Source organism: Berghia stephanieae, chromosome 14, assembly GCF_034508935.2.
Source record: "Berghia stephanieae isolate SIO BIC M18660-M18661 chromosome 14, UCSD_Bste_1.3, whole genome shotgun sequence".
NCBI classification, from domain to species: domain Eukaryota; kingdom Metazoa; phylum Mollusca; class Gastropoda; order Nudibranchia; family Aeolidiidae; genus Berghia; species Berghia stephanieae.
In genome coordinates, this window is record NC_088373.1 from 9,676,247 (window position 1) to 9,687,398 (window position 11,152).

At 38.0% G+C, this 11,152-nt stretch overlaps 1 protein-coding gene across 1 annotated transcript in view; it reads left to right on the forward strand.

The window, feature by feature from the left end:
• The window catches only part of LOC144960086 (uncharacterized), a 28,810-nt gene extending 23,057 nt beyond the window's left edge, over positions 1–5,753 (forward strand). Inside the window, exons 16-18 of the mRNA XM_078893034.1 lie at positions 376–503; positions 2,127–2,229; positions 3,194–5,753. Of these exons, the coding sequence (XP_078749160.1) occupies positions 376–503; positions 2,127–2,229; positions 3,194–3,523 (561 nt within the window). The 3' untranslated portion in view covers positions 3,524–5,753. The remainder of the gene's footprint in view (positions 1–375; positions 504–2,126; positions 2,230–3,193) is intronic.
• The last annotated feature ends 5,399 nt before the right edge of the window (positions 5,754–11,152 follow it).

The window sequence follows — 11,152 nt, forward strand, 5'->3', positions numbered from 1 at the left end:
AATCGACCGATTAAAATTACTCTCGTATTGCCACAGACTCTCAAAACTCGGACTTCCTCGAAGTCCCCGGTTTGAGAGATTTTTTGGCAAGATGAGGGCCATTTTAATTGATAGATATTTGAAAAACGAATTTTATGGCGAAATTTTGAAATACGAGTTTTATGGCCAAGTTTTGTAATACGAATTTTATGGCCGAATTCTAAATACGAGTTGGTTTCCGTTTTCTTTATCTTTTCTTTTTCTTTTTCTTTCTTTTTTGTTTCAAAGTATGGCAGTAATCTTAATCTTAATATTGGGATCACCTCGACATGTTACCGATTTGAGGTTGTGAGTCACATTTATATTCTAATTTGTTTTTATTCTACAATTCCCCAGGCATTATTCAACCTCGCCTACATGGTAGAGCAGGGGGTTCGAATCCCTGATGATGTCAAAGCTATGATTTCATTGAACCTCAGGGGACTAAACACTACATACGATATTTTGACAGAACTCTATACGAGGTCAGTTTTTGGAAGTGGAGTTTGTAATGATGACGGTGTTGTTGTTGTGGTTGATGATGATGATGATGATGATGATGATGATGATGATGATGATGATGATGATGATGATGATGATGATGATGATGATGATGATGGTGGTGATGGTGGTGGTGGTGGTGGTGGTGGTAGTAGAGATGATGATGATGATGATGATGATGATGATGATGATGATGATGATGATGATGATGATGATGATGGTGGTGGTGGTGGTGGTAGTAGAGATGATGATGATGATGATGATGATGATGATGATGATGATGATGATGATGATGATGATGATAGTGGTGGTGGTGGTGGTAGTAGTGATGATGATGATGATGATGATGATGATGATGATGATGATGATGATGATGATGGTGGTGGTGGTGGTGGTGGTGGTAGTAGTGATGATGATGATGATGATGATGATGATGATGATGATGATGATGATGATGATGATGACGATGATGATGATGATGATGATGGTGGTGGTGATGGTGGTAGTAGTGATGATGATGATGATGATGATGATGATGATGGTGATGATGATGATGGTGATGATGATGAAAACTTTCATGGTCGTTTTTTTATTTATTAAGAAGGCTTAAAACAAAATGTTCTCACAATTGAAACAAAAACTATATCATTAATTTACTTTACTATGGAGACAAAACGGTCATTTGGAAAAGGGCATTGCAATTTCACCCGAGAGCCCAAGGTTCGAACCCCACTGCAGACATATTATTGTTGTGTTTTCCTCTTGAGCAAGATGTTTAGCCTTTACTAAGCCTGACCCTTGGGCCATCTCGGTCTTTCCTCGAAGTCGACGCTGAAGAAAACTTTCCCCTGAGGATTTTTTTGAGAATTAACCAGTAAATTTTTGACTAATCTAAACATGGGATTCGTGACACACCTTTAAACGTGCTCGGAAAAGCATGGTTAACAAAAACGTGAAAGAATTCGACCTTTCTCTGAACGGCCAGATGGGTGACTAGTTATCACACGATTTTCTCGATCATAGGGTGAATGTCTAAGTTTACACATAGATTTCTGTGTTGGTTGGATCAAGCGATAGAACAGTGGGTGTTTTACTTAGACACATGTCATCGATAGTAAAACCTGTGTAGTTCGCGATGTTACCCAATCATTGCCATTTACATTATGACGACTGTTCGAGAGGCGTGGTAATCAATGTATCGAAAGATAGTATGCGCTTGGGTAAGAAGCTCATAACATTGCCATCCGGAAGTAAAGCGGACCAACACACAAAACTGTGTGTATCCATGAACGTTTATAGTCAGGTTAATACAGCTCAGTGAGCATTACTCATAAACGCGGATGGCAAAAAACAATAACAAAGACCTGAGTGACGTCATCTTCGAACTATCTATAGATAGTATGCGCTTGGCTTAGAAGCTCATAACATTGCCATCCGGAAGTATAACGGGCCAACACACACAACTGTGTGTATCCATGAACGTTTATAGTCAGGTTGATACAGTTCAGTGAGCATTACTCATAAACGCGGATGGCAAAAAACAATAACAAAGACGTGAGTGACGTCATCTTCAAACTATCTATAGGATTTTGATCTTATCTCTCCAGATGTAGTGAATCCCGTAAGAGCGAGGCTTACCTCCCCTGCACACTTGCTTTGTACCGAGTTCAAGCTGTGAAGATTTGGAAGGAGTGGTGTGAATTCTTTAATGTGAGTAGTATTCGTTAGTCCTTCTTCCTTCTTCTTCTTCTTCCTCCTCCTCCTCCTCTTCCTCCTCTTCCTCCTCCTCCTCCTTCTTCTTCTCCTCCTCCTCCTTCTATTACTCCTCCTCCGCCTTCTATTACTCCTCCTCCTCCTTCTATTACTCCTCCTCTTCTTCTTCTTCTTCTTCTTCTTCTTCTTCTTCTTCTTCTTCTTCTTCTTCCGTCTCTTCCTCTTGATCTTCCTCCTCTTCTTCCTTCTTCCTCCTCTTCCTCCTCCTTCTTCTCCTCCTCCTCCTTCTTCTCCTCCTCCTCCTTTTATTACTCCTCCTTGTCCCCAAGCACTAAGAGAATCGCTCTTCATGAATGACTTTAACACGCTAAACAGAATTTCACAAGAACTAACAAAATGTTTTCGTCAGATTGGTTTTGTGCAGCTATGTGGTCTTATGGTATGACATTCGCTTTCGGATCGGAAGGTCCTGGGTTCGAGCCCCACTCGACGCATAGTTGAGTCCTTGAAAAAGGCTCTTTGCTCACATTCTCTCACCGTACTCAAGTGTAAAATGAGTACTCCAAATTTGTTTTATTTATTTGTTTGATGGTATTTCAACGTAAATTTTTGGTCGGTATCAGGCCATGAGTTTATGAAGGATGATATGTAATAATATTGTTACAATAGGGGCACGTTGGCTCAGCGGTACGATCTTTGCTTCGTAGCCGAATGGTAACAAGTTCTAATACCCGTTGCGTTGTGTGGCCTTGAGCAAGTCACCTCATCCAAACTCGCTCAGTTTGCGGCGCTAAACTGCGGCTAACGCCTGGGTTAATTCAGTTTTCCCGTGGAATGGACCCTAAATAAAAAAAAAAATAATTCACTACAGGATGAATAAAGGGGATTTCATTTATTTATTTATTTCACAATGATAGTTTTATGTTGTAATATATGTTTTTTATTATTGTATTTATTTCAGGTGGCCAGCTTGGTTGGTGTCGTTGTATCCTTGGTCATAACACTTTTCCTGTTGTACCAGTGGATTCTCATGAAGATACGTAGGATAGCTGAAAGGAGGAGAAGGAGAAGGGAAGGGAGTGATAGGCTAGAGGAGGATGGGGAGGTAGTGGAGGGGGGAAATGAGGAGGAGGGGGAGGAGGAGATGGAGGTGGATGGAGAGGGGAGGAGGAGGAGGGTGAGGAGGATGATTATGAGGGGGAGGCAGCAGCAGCTGGAGGGTGAGGATGGCGAAGGGGAGGGGGATAATCTACCCAGTGGATTAAGGTTGAGAGGGGAGGATAGGGTATGAGGTATTCATGTATGTGTGTTTCTATGTTTTGTTTGTGTGTGTGTGTATGTGTGTGTATGTGTGTGTGTTGTGTGTGTGTTATGTATGTGTTGTGTGTGTGTTGTGTGTGTGTTGTGTTGTTTGTGTGTGTGTGTGTGTGCAAGAGAGAATATTGTTTGCACGTATACGTGTTCCTGTGTCAATTTATGTGATGGGAGAGGGAGGGTATGTGTGTGTTGGAGGGTGGAGAAAAAAAAGTATTTGTTTGATTATATATTGTTTCTGTGGGTTCAGGCAAAATGCTCAAAACATTCGCCAGACCGATTTAAGTACCAAGACACAGAATTATGTGTAACCTTGAACCTTTATAGATAGTAAGCGCTTGGTTAAGAAGCTCATAACATTGCCATCCGGAAGTATAACGGACCAACACACAAAACTATGTGTAACCATGAACTTTTATAGTCTGGTTGATACAGTTCAGTGAGAATAACTCACAAACGCGGATAGCAAAATATAACAACAAAGACTTGAGTGACGTCATCTTCGAACTATCTATAGTCTGATTAGTATTTAGATAGAATGCGCTTGGTTAAGAAGCTCATAACATTGCCATCCGGAAGTATAGCGGACCAACACACAAAACTGTGTGTATCCATGAACGTTTATAGTCAGGTTAATACAGTTCAGTGAGCATTACTCATAAACGCGGATGGCAAAAAAACAATAACAAAGACCTGAGTGACGTCATCTTCGAACTATCTATAGATAGAATGAAGTTGACGTCACTCCGGTCTTTGTTATTGTTCTTTGCCATCCACGTTTATCTGTGATACTCACTAAACGGTATTATCTAGACTATAGATAGTATGCGCTTGGCTAAGAAACTCATAACATTGCCATCCGGAAGTGTAACGAACCAACACACAAAACTATGTGTAATCTTAATCGTTTATAGTCTGGTTAATACAGTTAAGTGAGAATCACTCACAAACGCGGATGGCAAAATACCAAAGGCTTGAGTGACGTCATCTTCGTTCTATCTATAAAAGTTCAAGGTTACACACAGTTGTGTGTGTTGGTTCGTTATACTTCCGGATGCCAATGTTATGAGCTTCTTAGCCAAGCGCATACTATCTATATGCTGTGAACTTGGCTATGAAACTCACAAATTGCCAACCAAAAATATAACGGACCAACACACAAAACTATGTGAAATCTTTAACCCTTGTCTATAGTCTGATTAAATTAAAGTTTCAAGAGGAAAGAAATGGTAGTACTCATTTTAAAAAACATCAACGTGTGTGTCTAAAAACAATGACAAAGGCCTGAGTGACGTCAACGTTGTTCCATCCATGACGTCACTCAAGCTCTTTAGTGTTGATATTTAGACAGTGTTCGAACGAGGAAGTGTTGGAGAAGGTGAGAAAGGGAAGAATACTGATCGATAACATCAGAAAGAGGCAGTTACGCTTTCTGGGACATGTGTGGAGAAGAGACGGAATAGAAAAGTTGGTAACATCTGTGATGATCGAAGGAAAGAGAGCTAGAGGAAGACAAAGAATGACTTATCTAAATAAATAACCTAAGAATGGCCAAATGTGACTTAAAAAGCAACACAGATTTCATGAGCACCGCAGAGGATCGTGATTCGTGGAGACATCTGACTGGCAACGCGCTCAAGAGTACAAGCCACGATGGATGATGATGATAATTGGTGAAAAGTTCTCGCTTAATGGGAGCGATCTATATTCATGTTTTCGTCCAACCAAGTCATCAATCACGTGATTTGTTGCTGTCCAACGATTGGACATTTCTGAACAAATGTAAACACGCTGCTTTGTTTATGAAAGTTGTAAACATACCCATGTGTCAAGCTGAACACAATGACCAATCGTAATGTTAGACAGTTCAAAATCTGTGAACACTTTTCACTATGTGGGTCACTTTGAGCACATATTCCAATATGACCAATGACCTCGAGCACATGGAAATGTAATATAGATCATGCCCGTTCTATCAATCATTCTATAAACGTTAAAGATTGGACATGGTTTTGTGTGTTGGTATGTCTAATTTGAATGACCGATGTTGTGATTATTTTACCTTGACCCATAACATCAATATGCGTCTCAAAAATATTGTCAGCTTAATAAATGAACATAAAGAACCAATGATTTATGAAGAAGAAGAAGAAGAAGAAGAAGAAGAAGAAGAAGAAGAAGAAGAAGAAGAAGAAGAAGAAGAAGAAGAAGAAGAAGAAGAAGAAGAAGAAGAAGAAAAAGAAAAAGAAGAAGAAGAAGAAGAAGAAGAAGAAGAAGAAGAAGAAGAAGAAGAAGAAGAAGAAGAAGAAGAAGAAGAAGAAGAAAAGAATGAGAGAGAAGAGAAGAGAGAAGAAGAGAGAAGAGAGAAGAAAAAGAGAAAAAGAAAAAAGAGAGGGGGAGAAAAAATAAGAAGATGAAGAAGAAGAGTATTTGCAAACCAAGTGATAGAAAAGATAGAAGAAATAAAATAAATACTCAGAACGGATGGCATAGATGGTAGCTGAAAAAAGACCACACCCAATAAAACTTTGGCCAGAAAAACGCCTAAAACGATAAATAAGAATGATTAGAAGAAGAAGAAGAAGAAGAAGAAGAAGAAGAAGAAGAAGAAGAAGAAGAAGAAGAAGAAGAAGAAGAAGAAGAAGAAGAATGTAAAATGAATGAGAGAGAGAGAGAGAGAGAGAGAGAGAGAGAGAGAGAGAGAGAGAGACCAAAATGGGGGGGGGGGTGTATTATACTAAATAAATATTGGACTGTAATTATGTGTATTTGCAATACCAATGTGATATGATAAAATACATAGAAATAAATATAAATACTCGTCACCGGATGGTCATTCAGCATTGTCGTGCTCTGAAAAAAACCACACCCAATTAAAACTTTGGCCAGAAAAATCGCCCTTCAAATATCGATAAATTAAAATGATTCTCACTTTATCAAAAAAAACCCAAAAAACTCTCAAACCTGGAATTTCGCGAATTCTTACTTGTTTCCCAGGTTATAGAATTTTTGACAAGATGAGAGTAAATTTAATCGATCGATATTTGAAGGACGGGTTTTCTGGCCAAAATCCTTAATACGTGTTGGGTTTTGTTTTCAGAGTTAGGCAGAATTACTTGCTTTTCTATCGCCTTTTTTTTCCAGCGAATTACAACTCCCATCGGACATGTATCAATGTTATGTTGTACACCAAAATAATGTCAATACTTTTGCAACAAGTGTATTTGATCAACAAGTGTGCTAAAGGCGATTTTACAAGGGGTCCCAAGCCAACAGTAACACTTAACAGATTGGTCAAGACATGACAGCTGTGAGGCGCGATTACACTCATTTTATTTTCCTGACAGACACAACGCCGTTACTGGTCAGGTACTCATTTTACACCTGAGTACAGTGAGAGAATAATGTGAGTAAAGAGTATTTTCAAAAGACTTGGAAGAAAAAAAACCCTGCGCAAATTGGGAATCGAACCAGGGACCTAAACGACCGAAGGCGAGTGTCATATCACAAAACAAAATGAAAGCCTTATTGTGCCAATAACATAAAATCTATAAATCTGGATAATCCACGCGCAAAGCACCTTGCAACACCACCTTTATGTACGACCGTCGTCATAGAAACGAATATAAGCAAGGACGGGCACTCCTTATGGTGAAATAATCAACACCTTAAATTACTAATTACTCCCCTTGCCCACTGTTACAGCCAACTGCTGCAAATCTCCCTTAGCCTTCGAGAGAGAAGGGCAGATTTTACTCTATAGAAACGTATCTAATACTGCCTTCTATGTGAAAAACGGTCGAGCTAAGATGTCGCATGATAATAATAATTATTATGACTATGTTGTGGTTCTTTCACGGCGCAGTTTTTGATAAGGAATAATAACAGTGAATGGTAGAACTGTAATGAGCAATTCGTCCTATTTCAGTTATTTGTAAATGCGTTGGAGTGGCAGTTCGATACTTTGGATCAATACCTACGTGGTACTTATTTACAGGTCTGATAGCCCAAATTGTTATGGGCCCATTGTTCTAATGGAAACACTCTCAAACCAACGCAAAATGTTGTCCATTACAACGATGTTATAGCAAGGCAATAATTGCGTTCGGTTATCATAACTGCAAATAATATGGGGGAAGTAGTAGATCGATACTATGACGATATTACAATATATACCAATATTGTGCTCGGGTTGGAAGGTGTAGGTGGAGATTGGGGAGAGGGGGGGGGTGTACATGTTTTGTTCTTAATTTCGCAACCTTGGGCTTTTATATAAAAGATATAGATAAAATGAAGTTGACGTCACTCAGGTCTTTGTTATTGTTTTTTTTTTTTTTTTGTCATCGATGTTTGTGAGTAATTCTCACTAAATTGTATGAAGATAGTATGCCCTTGGCTTAGAAACTCACAATATTCCATCTGGAAATATAACGGGCTAACACACAAAATGATGTGTAACCTTAAATGTTTATAATATGGATAATGCAGTTTAGTGAGAATCTACTCATAAGCATGGATGGCAAAAAACCAATAACACAGACCTGAGTGACGTCAACTTCGTTCTATCAATTGTATTTGACTTATTTCACGTAAGACTCCTGATTCCTTGTGGAACATAGGGGCGACAACAGCACTCTTCTTCCATCTGACTCGGTTTTTGGAGGCCTTCCTTTAGCCAGTTGGATTCAACCGTGGCCTTCGTAAAGTTATAGCCTGACACTGACCAAAAGATGACGTCAAAATGCCAGTCTTTTGCCACAAAAGAAAATAAATCGTGATTTGTATTCAATAGTTCAACCAATGAAATAACTTGTTTCCATGTGCTCTACTAACGACAACTCACAAGGCGGTGCAAAAACCAAAAAATGACGTCAAACTGCCAGTCCTTTTGGATTTCAGTATCAGGCTATAACATAACGATGGCTCCGATTCAACTCGGTCTCAATGCTTCGTCACAGTGTCCGCTTTGGTCGACCAATCCTCCTCTTTCCTTTTGGGTTCCAGTCCAAAGCCTGCTTGGTGATATTGCTTCCTGGCACAGTTGACGTCACTCAAGTCTTGTTTATTGTTTTTTTTTTGTTTTTGTTATTGTTTTTTTTTTGCCATCCGCGTTTATGAGTAATTCTCACTAAACTGTATTAACCAGACTATAAACGTTCAAGGTTACGCTTAGTTTTGTGTGTTGGTGTTTATTTATTTATGTATATATTTTTTAAATTTTCAAATGCTTTGATGTTTCAACAAAAGGCGCGATAGAAATATGCTTATTAAATATTATTATTATTATTATTATTATTATTATTATTATATTATTATTATTATTATTATTTTATTATTATTATTATTATTATTATTATTATTATTATTATTATTTGGTCCGTTATACTTCCGGATTGAAATGTTGTGAGCTTCTTAGCCAAACGCATACTATCTGATACTTTATAAAATAGCTTTTCTAAGTTATTTTTGCTCAAAGGGAAAACAACATGCTGACAGAAAGGCATGATCTCATGTCAGCCATGTTAGTCGTGTCAGCCTGGACATGACGTCATCATTCTAATGGATTGTGTGGCCTTGATGAGATGAAATGACACGTGAACAATGGCATCGGACAATTGAAAACATTGCCGTGTTTGCGAAATCAATATTCTTAATACTTCATGACCAATAAAAGGATAGAACACGAGAGAATCTCCAAATAGGGAATTTCTATAATTGTTACAATCCGATTAATTGGGATGAGTAGTCTCTTCATTCGTCAGTTTCTGGGAACTTCTTTACATTTTTTAGAAACAGCACTTCACGTGGTCCCTGTGTCTTTGAAGAAGTCTCTGGATTGAGATCATCTTCACAAGCCAAGGGTTATTTCGATCAATTCATTTGTAGATCAAGACTTCAGCTCAAGTGAAAAAAAAAAAGATTTTTGCAAAAATAAGTGAAAACTTTGCTGTCCTCTAAGAAAAAAAATACATACTTGAAATTCTGGACTTGCGAAGTACCAGGTTTGAGAGGTTGTTTTCTTTGGGTTTTTTTGATTTTTTTTTTTTTTTGGCCAAGGTGAGGGTCATTTTAATCGATCAATATTTGAAGGACGACTTTTCTGATTGCATTTATATAGCGCAATATGCACTACACGTGCTCAAAGCGCTTCACAAGGGGTCCCTGGCCAACAACAACACGTAATAGAACGGGACATGACGCTTGTAAGACGATATAAGGTACTCATTTTACACCTGAGTACGGTGAGAGAATGTAGTACAGAGCCTTTTCCAAGGACTCAACCTTGCGCCGAGGGAGGCTCTAACCCAGGACCTTCAGATCCGAAAGAGAGTTGTCATACCACATAGTCGCATAATCGGAAAAGTAGAAGTTGTGACGTCACGCCTGTTTTTTTCCCTCTTAAAAGGTTTTTCTCCCCTGTCAACATAGACAAATTTGCTAAATGGTGGCTAAAATAACTCATTGATGCTTTACAGACAGGTTGTCAGTTGTATTCTGAAAAAACACGTATTCTAAAATTTTGGCTAGAAAACTAGTCCTTCAAATATCAATCAATCAAAATGATCCTCATCTTGTCAAAAACTCTCAAACCTGGGACTTTGCTAAGTTTTATGTTTGAGAGTTTTTGCCAAGATGAGGGTAATTTTAATAATTCTATATTTGAAGAACGTGATTTGTGTCAAAAACATTTTTAAAAAGAATTTCTTTCTTTTTTTTTTTTTTAAATGCATGCCAGTATTGTTCTAGAGTAAACAGTTCACTCATCCTCATATTTGTCCGTTTTCAATTTGTTACAATTGTGGGAATTCGACACCAAATTATATTATCATCGTTATCAATTGTTCAATTAATCTAACATTAAATAAATTAATCAGTCAATCAGTCAACACATCAGTTCTTGGTTTGGCTGTACCATATGAAATATTCAACATTTTTATTGCTGATGGATCGAACGTTGATTTATACTTGTTAGTTCTATATTTGATCTGGCAAAACCTTCTCCTAGATGGTAAAAGATAAGATACGATAAGATATTCTTTATTGATCCTGAATGGAAATTATCATAATGTTTACATCATTCATCGTTATATTAGCACAGATTTATACACTGTCATAAACAAATTGATGAAAATACGAAGCTAATTAACGCAAAATAAACATCAAATATAATAACTGGGTGGGGTTCCTGACCTCCCATGGTGGGCAGGGAGGTACTTACTGCATCTTTTATCCCCCTTCCCAACTTGCTTTCTGTCTTTGTATTGGAATGAGATTACTTGGTTTTGTCCTGGTCCTGGCCAGATGCCCTGGCTGAGAGGGAAACAGTCAAATGTATAGTTAGGTTTGGGAGATAATATTTATTTTCCTTGTAAATCATTTCTCTGTTATGCACGGTATTATGTTTTTTTTAACATTATATATGATTTGTAAAACAATTGATGTATTCTCTAGTTGGGACCTGTGCTTGTGTCTGATGAGACTTTTAGCGATCTCAAACTAAGTACTTTGATATGGCTCTTGGAATCTACATCTGTTTCTTATTTGAACCAAATCCCTTTGTCTTACCTTTTCTTGGGAGCTTTAATTGTATTTCTAGAACTTTTTA